At 54.9% G+C, this 16,820-nt stretch overlaps 1 protein-coding gene across 4 annotated transcripts in view; it reads left to right on the forward strand.

The window, feature by feature from the left end:
• GRIK4 (glutamate ionotropic receptor kainate type subunit 4) overlaps window positions 1-16,820 on the forward strand; it is a 435,012-nt gene that overhangs the window by 324,394 nt on the left and 93,798 nt on the right. For all 4 annotated transcript variants that reach the window (XM_051819416.2, XM_051819403.2, XM_051819421.2 and 1 more), the window contains 2 exons: window positions 8,900-9,052; window positions 9,855-9,959. In XM_051819416.2, the coding sequence (XP_051675376.1) occupies window positions 8,900-9,052; window positions 9,855-9,959 (258 nt within the window). The remainder of the gene's footprint in view (window positions 1-8,899; window positions 9,053-9,854; window positions 9,960-16,820) is intronic.

A 16,820-nucleotide genomic window follows, 5' to 3' on the forward strand; every position in this document is an offset into this window, starting at 1 on the left:
GGACTGGGAAGTGAGGGTGGGGCTGGGAAGTGGGGGTTACTGGGAAGGGGGGTGGGGCTGGGAAGTGGGGGTGACTGGGAAGTGGGGGGTGGGGTTGGGAAGTGAGGTCTGAGCTAAGAAGTGGGAGGAGGGACTGGGAAGTGTGGTGGGAGGCTGGGAAGTTGGGGGCTGGGGACTGGGAGCAGGGGCAGCCGTAAGCTGGGGCAGCAGGCTGGGTTGAGAAGGCGGCAGGAGAGAGCCCTGCAGAGGCACCGAGGTGTCACTCGGGATGTCTGAGTCTCCGTGGCCCGGCTCCTGCTGATGCTGTCGCTGGGAGTGAGGCCCCCAGCACCTTGTGTTGGAGGACCCTTTTGGAGCTGAGCTGCTCCTTCGTGTTCCAGATAAGGGGACTGAGCCCAGGCTCGGAATGAGGTGGGGTGGGGACACGGGAGTGCTGTTCAAAAGCAAACAGTCCTTTGCGGAGCAAAACCAGATGGGGGGGGGCTCCTGGCTGCTGCTCTGGGGCTCTTCCCATCCCTCCGGGCCCCTCCCTGAACAGGGCGCCTTGTGGGAGCCTCCCTTCCGTTCCTCCTCCCCATTCTTCCCTGCCCTGCCGTGAGAGCGCAGGAACCTGGCCATTCTCTGTCGGTCGGATGTTCTTCCCGTGCGGGGCAGGGCACATCTCTGTGCTGTGTCCATTGTGAGACCTCAGGCAAGTCCTGGGGAGAGCAGGGCAGGCAGCCCATGGGATGTTCACAGCTTCCTCAGGCAGCTGCCATTACTGTCCCTGTTTCACAAAGGATAAAGCTGAAGACCCGCGAGGCTGAGCCCAAAACCCAGGCTCCCACAGCTGCTAAGCAGAGGGGCTGGGATTGGAACCCAGGCCACGTGGCTTTGCAGTTTGTCCTTTTAACCACTGACCTTTGGCCTCTCTCTGGGACCGTCATTCTCTTCCCACACTGGGCTGTCAGTGGGCCTGGCAGGATTAAAGCAGTCAGTACGTTGTTGTTGAATGAATGAATATGTCAGGTGCAATGATGAGATAGAGATTAAAAAGAGATGCAAAAGGGTTAGGCTTAGGAGACGGTGATGGAATTGAGTACATCCTGGAGTGGGAATTCTCTGTGGGCTTTGCATCCTGGGGACAGAGGCAGAGGCGTGTCTGCATGTCCACATGCAGGGCGCCTAATGAGTAGTGGCCAGCCTGGTGACCCAGGAGGACCTGCTGAAGGTCAGGTATGGACATGCTGACCTTCCACAAAACCCAGTGCCTTCACGACCACGTAGCCTGGTGGAAATGTTAGGAAGGAAGGGGCAGCCTAAGGGTCAGAGTTCATGGAAAATCCAAGAAACTTTGATCTGGGGAAGCAGACAGGAGCAGGAGGCTGGAGGAGAGTTTCCCGTAGGCTTTGTGGCGTGCATCCCACCTAGCTAGCTTAGACCTGAAAGAGCAAGGACTGGGGGTGGGGTGGGGGCTGCGGTTGGAAAGGGGGGCACCCAAAAGGAAAAGGGTCCTCACCCCCACTAGAAGACTTAAGGGACAGTGAGGAACATTCTTAAACTGTGTCCTGTGCAGGTGCAGCCTCGCCCCCAGCAGTTAGGCAAACCCTGTTCTTAGATTCATCTGTGTGATACTCTAGTCCTTGAAGGGCTCCCGGTGCCATCTCAGGAAAGGGAGAAGCTCTGCCGCTCTCCAGCCCAGACCCTCCCCTGTGTGGCCCTGGCCCTGCTGAAGTAAAGGCCCCTGTGCTACGTTTCCACTTCCTCTCTGAGGGTTGGAGCCCTGCCTGTCCTGGCCATGACCGGGCAGATGAGAGGGGCATCCTTTGTGAGCATGCAACCCCAAGGCCAGGCCAGGTCTTCCCCTGGGCTGCAGGACCGGCTCTGGCTGTGGTCACACATGCGGCAGACCACAGCCTTGGAGCGGCGGGGCCTGGGTCCCAGCACTGCCCGTACCATCTTCATGCTGCGTAGTCTTAGTTATGTAGCTCTTTGGGGTGGGGGTGGGGACTGTTTTTTCCTGCCTGGGGCTATTTGTATATTTATAACATCATTCCTGGGCCCTACAAAATTATCAGCTTCAAAATTATCCTGCTATAAACGTATTAGATTTTGAGTGCACCTGCAGCTACCTTAGTAGGGCCAGGCCAAGTGATAGGGCCCACAGGCTGCATGTTCCCAACTTCTGCTGGGCCTTGAATTCTTTATCTGCAATATTGGGTCAGTTATGCTTGCCCTTCATAGAGGAATGGTTTTGCAGATGAAATGGGATATGATACTGTCTTCAATTCATAATTATCTATAAGGTAAATTTATTATAACAATATTTCATTATTAATATTGTCATTTTTAAAGAATGGCCTGAAACTTTGTAGATTTTCAAGATTGTTTATTTTTTTAAGATCTATTTATTTATTTGAAAGTCAGAGAGAGAGGAAGAAACAGATCTTCCATCTGCTGGTTCACTCTCCAACTGGCCAAAACAGCTGAGGCTGGGCCATGCCAAAGTCAGGAGCCGGGAGCTTCTTCTAAGTCTCCCACTTGGAGGCAAGGGCTCAAGCACTTGGGCCATCTTCTGCTGCTTTCCCAGGCACAGTAGCAGGGAGCTGGATTGGAAGTGGAGCAGCCAGGACTTGAACCAGCATGCATATGGGACACCAGCATTGTAGGCGGCAGCTTAACCTGCTGTGCCACAATGCTGACCCCTATTTATTTGAAAGGCAGAGTTACAGGAAGAGGGAGAGTCAGAGAGAGACAGAGAGAAAGAGAACGTCCGTCTGCTGGTTCACTCCCAAAATGACCGTAATGACTAGGGCTGGGCCACGCTGAAGCCAGAAGCCTGGAACTCCACCTGAGTCTGCCATGTGGGTGGCAGGAGCCCAGGCACTTGGGCCATCCTCTGCTGCTTTCCCTGGCACATTAGCAGGGAGCTGGATCAAAAGGGGAGCAGCCAGGACTCGAAATGGCATTCATGGGGTGCCGGTGTCTCAGCTGGCAGCTTAACCTGCTACACTACAACGCTGGCCCCTGTTATAACAATGTGGATGCTGGCTGCTGGGACAGGCAATAGTAAATATATCAGGTGGCTTTTGCCATGTCAATACTGTGTCATAAGCAACCACAAAATCTCACTAGCACACAACAATACATGTTTATGTAGCTCCTGCCTCCAGCTGAGGTCATTCAGTGAGCCCACGTGGGCTGACCTGGGCAGCTGTGCCCACGTCCCTCCCACCCTTCTCCTGACAAACAGCTGCCTTGTGATGATAGCAGAAAATCACTAGAGAAGTGCAAACACACAGGACCTCTTGACCTCCCGTTCCCAGAACAGGTGCACTATGACTTCCTCCACTTCTTTGTTAGCCTGAGAATGTCACACAGACAACTCAGTGTCCAGGAGTGAGGACATGCAGGCCACGGTTCTCCAGGGGGAAGAAAACCCACAAAGTCAGGTGACCGAGGGTCTGAATGCCTGATTAGTGTGGAGTGAAGGATGGAACCCAGCGTGCAGCCTGTGGTGCTAAGAGCTACGGTCCCCACCCTCTGGGGCACAATGCAGGGAGCAGGATCCGCATAGCGAAAGGGCTCTAGGGCTGTGCTACCCTGGTAGATGCCAAGGGAAGCCCCTGAGTTCTCCCTGCAGAGATCAGGGGTGGGGAGGCAAATATAGGTATGTGCCACATCAATGATGGATGGCACATGCAACAGTGGAACTGTAAGAGTCTACGGCCAGGGGCCAGTGTTGTGGCGTAGCAGGTTAAGCCATGGTCTGCAGTGCCGGCATACCATATGGGTGCCTGTTCGAGTCCTGGCTGCTCCACTTCTGATCTGGCTCCCTGCTAATGCACCTGGGAAAGCAGCAGAAGGTGGCCCAATTGCTTGGACCCCTGCACCCATTTCGGGGACCCGGAAGAAGCTCCTGGCTCCTGGCTCCTGGCTTCTGTCTGGTCCAGCCCCAGCCATTGCAGTCATTTGGGGAGTGAACCAGGGATAGAAGATAGATAGGGATAGAAGATCTCTCTCTCTTTCTCTGCCTCTCTATAACTCTTTCACGTAAATAAATAAATACTAAAAAATATTCTGTGGACAGTGTGCCGCTGTGCCCACCTTAGTTGTGTAGACTTGGGGCTCCCAAGAATTATCTGGGGAGCACCGTGTGTGCACATGCAGCATCCTCTGCAGACTACTCTGTGTTGGGGCAGAGGACAAGGGTGGAAGCTCTGGGCCTGGCGGGGGAGGGGCCTAGGACTGCCCACTGTGCGCAGTCACAGATCCTCTCCAGCTCAGTCCACTTTCTCTAGGCTGGTCACACGGACACCGGTGCTTTCTTGCTAAGCAGAGTGGGGTGCCCATTCCTCCACCCTGGCAAGGCGCTGACAGCCCCGTAGCTCATCTCATAGCGTGGTCTGCCCTCCACCTGTATTCCTCTCCTTGGCATCCTCGTGACGGTCAAGAGTGGCCCTGAACCCCTCTGTGACAGTGAGGATACAGGGACGGAAGAGCAGGTGGCACTAGGAGGGTCTCTGAGACCTGCCTGGGTTAGGGGCTCAGTGCCTGCGCCATGCCAGGGAAGGCGGTGGGGACCCTGTCACCCCAGAGGGCGCGGGGAGGAAGCACCCAGCCGTGACACCGGCGACAAGTCCCCCTGGAGGCGTCTCGCTTGAGCGACCCCCTCGTGAAACGGGGCCTCCTCTCCCCCGCTCCAGGGGAGCTGAGGAACCGCAGGTACCTGCAGCCCAGCCCTCAGGCGTCGGTTCCAGGCGGGCACAGCCTGGTTTCTGTCTCCTCCAGAGTGTTCTGCAAAGGCTACCGAGGGGCCCCTGCCGGGGCGGGCGTCCTCCCTTGCCGCCCGTCTGCCCCTCCACCCTCCCTGCTCTTCTCTCTCCCTCCCAGGCCCATTCTCATCTTTACATTCCCCCCTCGCTCTGCCCGCTTTCTGTCTCTCTCTCCCTCTCTCTCTCCCCCACACTCTGGGTTCCCCACTCTTCCCCTGCTCCTGGCATTTCCCTCTCCCTCCCTGGGGCTCCCCACTTGGCGTCTGTCTCCCTGTCTCCCTCACTTGCCGCTGGGGCCCCGAGTAATGCAGGTGGAGTCTGCCAGGGAGGGGGTGAGGGAGGCCAGCTCTGAAGGCACGGAGAGGGGTGACTGACCTGCGAGGTGGCCAGAAGAAAGCTCCATGTGCCCAGGGTGGCGGCACCTGCCAGGTGGCCGACAGCAGGCCACACACGTGCTTCCTGCTGGAGACCCAGCGAGCAGGAGAGGGAGCAGCGTGAGCGGGGACGCACCCGCTAGACGCATGCACCATGCCCATTCATCACGCCGCAAAGAACGAAAATCGCAGAAAATCATTAAAATTACAGATGGCTAGATTAAGTAATTAGAATTTAGGCTAAAGCAGATGTTTGTAATTAAGTGTTTATTTCATTGAATAAAAACCAGATTGTAAGAACTATTCCATGAGATTTTAATGGTTCCTGCCCTGGCATTATATTGGAGGCCAGAACTTAAGCTACTGAGGTTCAGAGACAAATAGGCATCGGAGAGGATCCTGGGAATCTGGTCTTTCGGGGCCCGGGGGAGAGATGAGGGCTACAGGTGTGTGCTTAGAAGATAGTCTTATTTTCTTTTCTGTGGAGGGGGAAGGAGTTCAGCCACAACTCCCTGACTCAGAATTGATTCATCTTAATTTATACCGAGTCTTTCATTCCCCTAAACAATTTGCAAACAGCTCAAAAGAAAATAACAATGAAGAACCAAATGAAAATATAAAAACAAGAGAATCGAGGGTTCCTTGCCAAACAACATTTTGATGCCAAGGAAGAGGAGAGGATTTTAAATGAGGATCGAGCTGCTTGGGGAATTTAATATTTAGCAGAGACAGGGACAAGAGAAGCAGAGACAAAAGCGAGAGGCACCGAAAGACACGCGTGCACACAGATGGGGAGCAGAGGCCGCGGAGGAGACAGAGGGGGCCGGCTCCGGAGCGGAGAGGAGAAGGGAATGGATGGGAGATGGTGGGGTACCCCCCCGACCCTAGAAGAGGAGACATGGACAGAGGGCTTTGCACCTGAACCTGCCTTTCCCTGACTGTCGTCCCAGATGCTTTTCAGAACTAACTTAGTAAATAATAGCAGAGGGAGAAGGCAGTTAGGAGAGCAAAGGGATGCTTCGGGACGGAGATCTGAAACGAGATGGGAAAATTGATGAGGCAGAGGGATTCCAGGCTCTCACATTCTCAGAGGCTGAACTGGAGCTGGGGAGATTGACGGGTCGGGGGAGGGAAGAGGGATGGGCCAGGAGCCTGCCAAAAGAGGGGTGCCCTGGTCATGGCTGGAGAATCCCAAGGAGATGTTCTGGGCTTAGGGGATATCAGCTTGGATGCAGGACCCATGAAGCCGGCGCCTACTGGGGTCTGCCCGTGTCGCCCCTAAAAGCCATGCTTCGGTGGAGATGAGACAGGAACCTTGAGGATTTTCCTTGCACCCGCCTGCCCCCCGTTTTCTCCAGCTGGAGTCGTAATTACTGGAAGCACTTGAAGAATCTCAAAGGCCCCAGCATTGGAGATGCCAAAGAACATCATCAACAGGCACACGCCAGTCTCCCAGCACCCGGAGTGTGCACTGATAAGAGCATCAGCCAAGACGACGGCCTCCCAGATGGAGAGGGAAGAGCAGTAAGCCTGTGGCACAGCCAGCTGGCGCACGGCGGAGGTGGCCTCACCACAGAACCAAGGGGCTGTGGGAGGGGCTGAGGCACACGGACACCCCCAGCAACAGAGACTCTGCACTGAAATGCCTTCTGCAAAAATAAAGGAACGATGTCATGACCTAGGGTCGCGAGATTCTGGAGGGAGGAGGTCAGACACCCAGGTCCCTTCCATCTCTGCTCTATTGTCTTCGTGTCAGAATCGCACTGAGGCTGGAGCCATGACAGCTGTGGCAGTTCCAGGCCACACGCGTGGTCGCAAGGGTCAAGAGGCAGAAAAAGGGCTGTTTGTCTAAGGGGACAGGAGGCTCTCCTGGGAGGCATGCCCCTCACTCCAGGCCTCCACCTGTGTCTCGCTCGGCACCTGAGACTGCGACCTGTATTCAGAGTGTAGTGTTCAGTTTTCAAGCTCTTGCCTCTGGCCCGTGCTGTTTGAAGAACCCAAGTCTCCTCCCTCCAGGCCTGCAGGGGCCAGCGTCCCAGGGCTGGACATGTAGGAGGCGGGTTGTAAGAAGCCCGTCACATGCGAGGGTGCTCTACCAGTCTCTTGCGTTTGTTTTTTGCAGTTGGAAGAAGCTGTATTGAATCCCCAGTAGGGGATATCAGCTTTGTTTGCTTTGTAATGGGATCCAGGGTATGGACTTCTATCCCCTCAAGGTCACTCCCCCCGGGAGGCCTCCCCCTTCCCTCCTGGGTCTCCCCGTTGACTGTTCTGTGATTTGCACTCCCTGGGGTTTCCTTGTACAGAACCTCTGGCACAGTAACACACTCAGTGTTCCCTCTTCCTTCCGCTGCACTCCCCCCAAGCACAGGAACCCTCTGTGCCTCTGCTCCTGCCCCCTCCACCCAGGCAGCCTGGCCTTCCCCTCCCCAAAGGCTGCAGGCTTGGGGTTACCGCACTGGGCAGTGGGTGAGTTCAGCCAAGTCGAGAAATGTGTCACGATGTCCAACCCATGTCAGGCCTCACACGAGGTGCAGCAGACGGGGATGAAGGCCCTGTGTGTTCCCCACCCTGAGGGGCTTGCAAGTTAAAGTCTGGACTTGCAGCTGTGCAGGCCTCTTGCCTGGCTTCAAGACCCTCCGCTGCATGACTGGGTCTGATTTATCGTTTCCTCCCCTCCCCCTCCTCCAGGTATGCAGCCCACTTTCCGCCCCTTAGTCTTTGCACCTGCAGTCCCGCCCGAGTGCCTCACTGCTTCCCCCTGCATCCGCCTCCCCATCCAGGAATGCGTACTTTCTTGATCCACCAACCAGATACCTCTCTCTGTGGACCCCCACAGACCTCCGTGGGTCCGTGTCACTCAGAGTCATGTTACCTTGATTTTTGTCCCGTCTCTGTGCACCTTCCTCCCCGACCTGTCACGCTTAGGATCTGACTCATCCTTGGGCTCTGAACTGACCCAGGCCAACATAGACTTTGATAACAGGTGGGCACGTCTGGGGCGGATCGATACTCTGGGGCTTGTGACCTTCAACTGAGCCTCACACTGTGGGCAAATCAGAGGGGGAGTGGCCAGGTTCTGGCCTTCTTCCTGAGATAAGCAGCCCCACACCTCTGCCTGGAGATTCTTGGGAGTAATGGGAGTTGATGTTCTTTTTTAGATTTATTTATTTATTTGAAAGTCGGAGTTACACAGAGAGAGAAGAAGAGGCAGAGGGTGAAAGAGAGGAAGAGAGGTCTTTTATTCTTTGGCCGCAACGGCTGGAGCTCTGCCAATCCGAAGCCAGGAGCCAGGAACTTCTGGGTATCCCACATGGGTGCAGGGATCCAAGCACTTGGGCCATCTTCTACTGCTTTCCCAGGCCATAGCAGAGAGCTGGATTGGAAGTGGAGCAGCCGGGTCTTGAACCGGTGCCCATATGGGACGCCAGTGCTGCAGATGGTGGCTTTACCCACTGCGCCACAACTTCAGCACCAAGGGAGTTGCTGTTTTCCTGGAGCACAGAGGAAAGGTACCTTGAAAGCATTTGGGGCCCAAAGAGGAAACTTGGTGCTTGGATCCCAAAGAAGCCTTTGCCACCTTCATGTGCTTTGGGTGAGCTTCCCATTGGCCAGCCGGAGGGGAGCTGCTCCAGAGACGGGGTGAGCTGAGGGTGCTGACAGTGCACCCTAAGTGCCCTCGCTTTTGCTCTCTTTTCCCTCTCCTTTCTTTTCTCCCTCCCTTCCTCCACGCCCATTGCCACCTCCTCCTGCCCTGCTCCCTGCCCCGCCCAGCTGTCCTCGGCGCTGCTGTTCGATGCTGTGTACGCGGTGGTAACTGCCGTGCAGGAGCTGAACCGGAGCCAGGAGATCGGCGTGAAGCCCCTGTCGTGCGGCTCGGCGCAGATCTGGCAGCACGGCACCAGCCTCATGAACTACCTGCGCATGGTGAGCAGTGGCCGAGGCCCTGTTGCTGAGCACAACTGGGGGGCCGGGACACCTGGCTGAAGGCACAAGAGCCCCTCAACTCCAGGCCTCCCCAGCAGATCACAGCCCTGGATAAAATGTCATCTGTGGCAACCCCATGGGTCACGTTTGTGCCCTGGTCCCTGAAAACCACTGAGAATCCGTGGCAAGTTTGCTCAGAAGGCGGTGGCCCTGGAGCCTTAGACTGTTAAGCAGCCTGATTGAGGGGAGTGGTCATCCTTGCTGGAACCCCAGCCTGGAGACTTGAAGCTCCGTCCTAGGAATCCCCCCTGAGCCCTCCCAGTCATGCCTCCTGCTGGAGGGCCGTGGATCTGTACCCCAGGAAGAAGACACCTCCTGTTGGAAAGGCCTTGGGTAGAGGTCTCTGATTGGCACTTAGTCTCAGCTACAGGGACATCCCGACCTCTCGTAGGCCTGGGAGTGGGTGAGCAGATGCCCAAAGAGTGCTGCTGACAGTGCAGGACTTAGAAGGGGGAGGGGGAGAGCAGAGGGGAATCCAAGTCCAAGCTGACACCATGACTTGTGTTAGTTGATGTCATTAGTATAGGGTTATTGGGTGTGGAGCATCGGTCTCCTTCTCTGACCCCAGCCAGGTCTGAATTGGTTCCAGAGACATCCCATTTGTCACCACTAGATGCCGTGGCCGGAGGTGGGCAGGAGAGTGGGTCCTGATGTTTCCTTCTCCACAGGTGTGGGATGCTTGGTTAGGACCAAGTGGAATGGGGGACCTATTTGGTGCTGTAACTCACTCTCTCTTGGACAGGTAGAATTGGAAGGTCTCACCGGCCACATTGAATTCAACAGCAAAGGCCAGAGGTCCAACTACGCTTTGAAAATCTTGCAGTTCACGAGGAATGGTTTTCGGCAGGTAAGCTGAGCTACGCTGCCCTGACAGCTGATCCCGCCTCTCTGCCTTCGTCTGTCCCCAGCCAGCCTCTTCATTGACTCCTGAGCACTCAGGGTGGCCTCCTGCTCTCGCTTATCCCCAAGAGCAGCAGGCTACGTCCTGGGTGAGGCTCCTACCTGCAGCCCGGGTCAGGGACTGCACCCCCAGCAAAATACCAGGAGGGTATACCACAACTGTGCATTGTGGCCCAAGAGAGGAAGCAAGGGGGTGTCAGGTAAGGAAGGAGTTCCCAGGCCTTGTCCACTCCAAAAGAGGGCATTGCACCCCTGGAGTCTCGGCCTCACCCTGGACCCGTGTTAGCCTCCATGGAGCTTGCTGACAAGGCACAGACTGGATCCCATGCGGGCTGAGGAGGCCCTTTGGCAAGTGACGTCCTCGTCCTCTTCCCTCCTGTCTGCTCCTCTCTGGCCAACCCACAGCCCCGCCCCCATGTCAATCACAACCCCTCTCCCCTGGCTGCTCCTTTCAGCTCCCCACTCTTCTCCTGACCCCACCCTCTCCATCAGAGGAAACAAGTGTCTCTCCGAAGGCCTCCCACCCTGCACAGCACCTTGGCCCTCAGCTCCGCCTATTGGGCCAGCCCCTCTCCAATCGTAGACAAGGCTGGAAAAGGAGAAGCCAGATGCTCATCACAGCAGGAAGTAGGCCTGCTAAAGAGCTCCCTGCCCCGTGGGAGTGGCTGGACCAGAAATCCGATGCTATAGGGGCCGCAGAACCGCCTTTTCTGGGAGGTGACAGAGAATCATGCCTTTCACCTTGGGTACCATGGCAACCTTGGTTTGTTAAGAACTTACTATGGGCCTTGTGCTACGTTAAGTATGTCGTGTGTGCTTGCTCATTTAACACCACTAAATAGGTGCTTTTATTAATCCTCTCCAGAATTGCTCTTGATGGATACTTTTAATTAAACCTCATTTATAGAAGGGCTCAGCGAGATTGGTTGACTTGTCCTTGAACAGTTAGTTACTTGCGGCAAGGCTGGTTTTGGATCCGAAAGTGTCTCCTTCTGAAGCCCAGGTTCTTAACCCTTATGGCTGCTTATGCATCAGAACCACTGTGGCAACTTGTTAAACATGTAGTTTGAACTCCGCTCCACATGAGTGTTCTTGGGTGGACCTAGGTCAGAGCCCCGGGTGAATCTGGCCACCCAGCTCTGCGGGTGGTGCTGATGAAACTCCTCGCTGTAGAGGCCCGTCACGTCTGCCTCCTGCCACTCCGACCCTGCATCCCAGAGGCTCCCAGGAGCCCTGCCCAGACTCCTGTTGGCATTCTTTCCAGGAGGCCAGGAAAGATGCTGGGCATGGGCCCTTGTCACCTTACTCGGAAGACAGCAGGGTAAAAGGAAAACATCCCAGAGGTTCCCCCGAGGCCTGGTGCCAGCTCTGCCAACAGCTCCTCCCAGCTCTGGCCAGCCCTCCGTGAACCTTAAGCAATGGCAATAGCTGTCTTCTAAGTGGTAACTTGTCTAATGGGGCAAGGGTAGGTAGGTAGCCAGAAACTGTGGGGATGGATTATCACAAGATTTGTCCCATGAGTCATCAGCTGAGCCTGTGCTATGTGTCAGGCCCTGTGCTCGGCCCTGGCGGGTTCAGACCTGGACAGGACACCGTCCCTGCGCCGCCAGTCTGGTCTGGGAGGACGAGGTGGAATCACTGTGCCTGTGGGCTCTGGACTCGGATTGTGCCCTCAGGCTCATCATTCCCCGAAGAAGCGAGGCTGCCAGGCGGTCGTGAAGTCGCCAGGCAGACTTCTCCGCGCACCGCCATCCACCTGGGGGTGTGACGGGAAGCGCGTTCATTCATGCTCTCAAGCGGCACCTGTTCCATGCCTCCTATGGACAGGCTTTAAAAACCGACAGGGTGTCTGCTTTTGTGGCTAAGGGACAGCTACCAGGCAAACACACCCACACCGAACGTCGTGCCGGCAGGGAAAAGCGCTCCAAGGAGCACTTACACAGCAAGGAGGAAGGTTCTGTGGGGAGGAACGGTCGGGGAGCAGCTGGAGAACGTGGTGCTCACACCCACCCCAGCCCTACTCCGCTGAGTCTGAGCCCGGGTTCTGCAAAACTCCCCCAGGACCTCAGCCTTGCCTTACAGGTGCTCCTTGGAAAGCTTCTACTCCCAGCACTCCTTCCATCAAGCAGCACCTGCTGTGCAGAGCTGCCTGGTGGCCCCGATCCTGCCCTCCCCTTGAAAGAGAGCTGATGAGGTTCAAAGTCCCTCTTCACCTTAATTCCTCTTCTCCGGCAGCCGCCACTTAGGCTGCCTCCCACCAGCTGTGAGACCACAGGGTTGTCTGAGTCATTAAGAAAGAGCATCGTCAGCCAGCAGCATCCACCCTCCACTCCCCACAGCCTGGCCCAGCCTGGGATTCTGCCCCTCAGCAGCGGCTGACCGTCAGTGGTGGTCCAGGGCAGGCGTCTCGACCCGAGGAGTGCACGAGTACAGCCCAGGGGACATGCTGTCAATGTACATTCCCAGGCCCCATGGCTGTCGCTCTCCATGTCATAAAACCAAGTACATTCCAGGTTCTGCCTGAGTTGAACTAGATGCATGGCCAGAGTGCAGGTGATCCCCAGGTCACCCTCACAGAGGAGTGTTTGTAAAGAATTTCTTGCCACTCCCATCTCTTTGAGCTGATACTGACTAGAGTCTGCTGCCCAGGTGACCATTCGGTTAACAGTGTGTGTGTGTGTGTGTGTGTGTGTGAGCGAGCTTCCACTGCTCTCAGGGACAGGTGCTCCTTCTTGGATCTCTAAAGTCCGTGGCAAAAATCCTCTTTATTGCCCGATTTTCTTGATCGAACCTGGTGGCTGTCCTGCCGCTTTGCTATCTGGCTCAGGCCTGCGATCTCAAGTGCAAACCGTGTGTGGTGTGTCGTGAGCACAGATGTAGCTCCGTGGCGCTGGTCCCCAGATCCCATCCCAATCACCGCCCAATCTTTGCCTCTTGACAGGTGTCCTTCCCCTGCTTATTACAAGATGAAGGAATGGTTTAGGGAGTGATAATTAATTGAGCTTCTCTTGCCGAGCGGGCGGGATGTCAGTGTCTCTGCTCTGATACTCTCCCGATTTCATGCAAAGCGATGCTGGCAGGGCCGGGGAAGGGGACGAGGAGCAGGGGAAATGACATCCTTTGGATGCCTTTTATGTACCAGAAGACACCACAGGGGTCCTTTGCACAGGTCGCTTCCAATCTTGAGGACAACCCTTCAAAGCAGGTGAATTCTCATCTCATAAGGAAACTTGGGAAGAGGGAGGGGTTTGGCCCAAGTCCCACGATTAGCAAGGGCTTTAGGCAGAGCTGGGGTTGATGCTCGGGTTTGTCCAAACTCCATTCTCTTGGGTCTCCTTCTGGGCTTTTCCTCACCTCCCTGCAAGCCCTATCCACCCAAACCCAAGCCCCAGGCCCAGGTCTGTCACGTTGCTGCCACCTGCTGCAAAGCAGAACAGCCCCTGGCCCCGAGACCCTCTGAGCTGGGCTTCGATGGTGGGGGCATCTTCTCATTTGGGCCTGGTTTTACTCTTTCTCTTGCTGTCTGGGCGAGTAACTATTAAGAGCTGGTTTTGATTATTTAGAAAGCGCCATGCAGGGACTCAGTGGGTTGTAATTGGTAAGATGTCTGAACCAAATACCACGTTCCCTGCCGGTGGCTGATTAAAGGATTATTACCATTTTCAAAGTAGTCTTTCAAAATTCAGGGTTATTTTTAACCACTTAAAAACTACGATTTGGCTTCTGTGCAGGGAGGCTTTCCATCCTGGGACTCCGTGGGACTCCCACTGGAGCCAGTCTGGGGGGTGCCTGTTCCTTAGGGTGCCCTGTAAGTGACATTGCTGAACCTGGACCAATTTTCAGTTATTTATTTATGGGCACAGAGGTCGGCAGGAGTGTTGCAGCCACGCCCCCACGTGATATTTCCACTTCCCATCCCCACTTCTCCCTTCTCATTCACCGGAAGATGTCCTGGGAGGCATCATTAGAATAGTATTGTCAGGCACATGGGTTAGCATACCAGTGGGGGTGCCCTCATCCCACGTCAGAGTGCCTGGTTTTCAGTCCTGGCTCTGTCCCCAGTCTCAGCTTCCCGCTCATGCACACCCTGGAATGCAGCAGTGATGCCCGAGTAGCTGGGTCCCTGCTGCCCACATGGGAGACCTGGATTGAGTGCCCAGCTCTTCTTAGCTTCGGCCTGGCCCAGCCCTTGCTGTATGTGCATCTGCGGAGAGAACCAGTGGGTGGGAGCCTTGTGTGTGTCTATCACTGACTACATCTGAAAAATAAAAAGAAAGAATATTATAATCTCCCCTCCTGATTTGGGAGAAACCCTCTTTGAAAGAGACTAGGAAAGAAAAAAAAAGGCACGGCTTTAGAAGGTCCTTAATTTCCTTCATTTAACTTGGTCTAAAGATCAGAGATGCTGAGCAGCCCCCAAGCGACTTTGTTAGCGCTGTAATAAGATGAGCACACCTTTCATCTGAGGATCGGAAATGGCTTAACAGGCTCTAATTAAGCCTTCGGGGTTTGACATCCCTAGCTAAAGATGTAGATATAAACTTTTTCTATCGGCTCACTGTATATCACAGGGAGGGTACCTCTGTTTTCTTCCTCTGTACGGGGAAGATGGGAACTCCCCCACATTCGGCCTGCCTCACTCTAAGGATTATTGAAACTACATTCACATGACGCTCTCCCCTGCTTGCCGGTGGTTACATAGGAAGCTGACTCTACTGACATAATAATAATAGCTAGCATTTGTTGTCGCCTACGTGATGTACTGTGCCAGGGGATGGTATACAGACATATTGAAAATTCCTCATCCTTTTGTCAACCCTGCATATAAGCTATTCTCCTCTCTTGTACAAGAAGAGACTGAAACAAAGAGAGATACAGTAATGTATCCATAGTCATACAGCCAGTAAAGTGCCAGACCTCAGGCCCGAGGCTAGGGTCTTCGAAGTCCAAGGCCTTTTCACAACCCAACATTGACCCAGAACCTGTGGAGGAGACCTTCGAGACTTCTGTAATCTTGTGACCCAGCGCGAAAATGTTTGCCGCTGTGTCCTTGAGAGACAGCCCCCAGCCTCTTCCTGAGCGTGGCCAGGCCTGGGAAGTTCAATGGCTCTCCAGGGCGACCTCCAAATTCCTCTTCCAAATTCTTCCAGCTGCTGGGTCAAACCTGCCTTGTAAGAGCAACCCAAGGTAGTCCACTTCCTCTTTCTTATCAGCGCTGCAAATGTTTTAAAGCAGCTTGATTCTGCTTCGTGCATTCTTCCTTTCCTTCCTGAATTGACCATAACATTTTGAGCACTTACTCCTTATCAAGGGATAGGCGTGCGAGAGAAGAATCGTGGTCCCTTCGAGAGCTTACGGTCTTTGGGAGGAAGGCAAACACCACAGGCCACAGGGATGGAACATGGCTGGAATTGTTATGGCCCTCTTATTCTTAATTTCCCCAAGCAGCGACCTGTAGCCATTGTCAACAGGACGTGGCTTCTGTCAAAACGCCAGGCCCAAGTTGAGGGCTGAAAGGTACAGGGCTGGACTCCGAGGGACTCCGAGTCCTGAAACTGAGCACTCAGCTTTGTGCGCCACACCAGCTCGCTTGCTGGGATCTGTCTTCGAGTGTTTCATTCATCTTCAACTTTAGGTCTTGGGGCTCATTAGTCACTCCACTTGTCCCTGTCCCCTCCCAAATTCAGAGTTCTTTCTCATGAACTTTTCTCAGAAACTAGGTCTGAGCCATCCTGGCCTTGGTCCGCTGATCCCCTTAACTCTGTTGCTATGGAAACGGAGAGACTGGCAGGGCCCTCCAGGACTGGGTGAGTTAAAGGCCAGTGAGCAGACGGCCATGTTTTGTTTCCCAAAGTAGATAGAGGGGTTCCTCAGAAAGCTCATGGGAAATAGAATTAATCAAAGGTTAGGCTTTTTTTCTGGTGGAAGGAATTTTGGAATGCATGGGTAGTTTCTTCATGATAAGCGTTGCTGGTGAAGTTTTTGAAGACCCCTGATTTAAACTCAGCTTTCCAGGTGCTGGTTTTCAGGAATGACCCGAGCATAGGAAGATGGTTGAGCTGGCTCTTCCATGTCACCCCTGCAAGGCAGAACTCAGGGGTCGAGGCTCGGAGAATCCAGCTCCAACGTCCTCAAGGTTCCGCAGGTCCCACCTGTTGCTGGGAGATGATGCCGCCTCTCCTTGATCCCTGCTGCTACCTTGCCTGACAGCGGCCCACCCAGGGCAGGTCCATGCCCTTCCCAGGGGCGTCTGGAACCCTCCAGTGCAAAGGCGGCTTCATTTCTTATCGTGGCTTCTGCAGCCAGGCTGCCAGGACACGGCCTCTGCTGCCCTGAAGGCAGTTTGAGCAGACTTGCTGGTGGGATCCTCTCCTGGCCCCTCTCCACATCCCTTCCCTCACTTCAAAAGTGAACACACATAGAATGACAGCAGAAAACCTTAGGCACACCCTGCCTGTGGGGTGGGGTCTTATGTGGACGCTGCCTTCACAGGGCACTGGAGGAGCAGTGGAGAGGGCGCCGTGCTCCCCATAGATGGCTCCCGCCTGCACCTGCACCCTTGTCCCCATCCCTCTCGTTCCAAGCTGTGGTGTTTACGCTATGGTGGCCGCAGGCAGACTCTCAGCTGCGATGCAGAGTGTGCCTGGGCCTCACTGTGCTCCGGGAAGATCGGGGTGGATGGACAGTTTTGGGGGTGACAGCAGCCCTTGTCTGAGCCACACTAGGCAGGCCTTTGAGTTGCTGTGAACTCTACCAGGAGTGGCCACAGCTCTGAATCTCGTCTTTATGCCCAGAAAGGACAGTTAGA

The sequence above is a fragment of the Oryctolagus cuniculus genome, chromosome 1, assembly GCF_964237555.1.
Source record: "Oryctolagus cuniculus chromosome 1, mOryCun1.1, whole genome shotgun sequence".
NCBI classification, from domain to species: Eukaryota; Metazoa; Chordata; class Mammalia; order Lagomorpha; family Leporidae; genus Oryctolagus; species Oryctolagus cuniculus.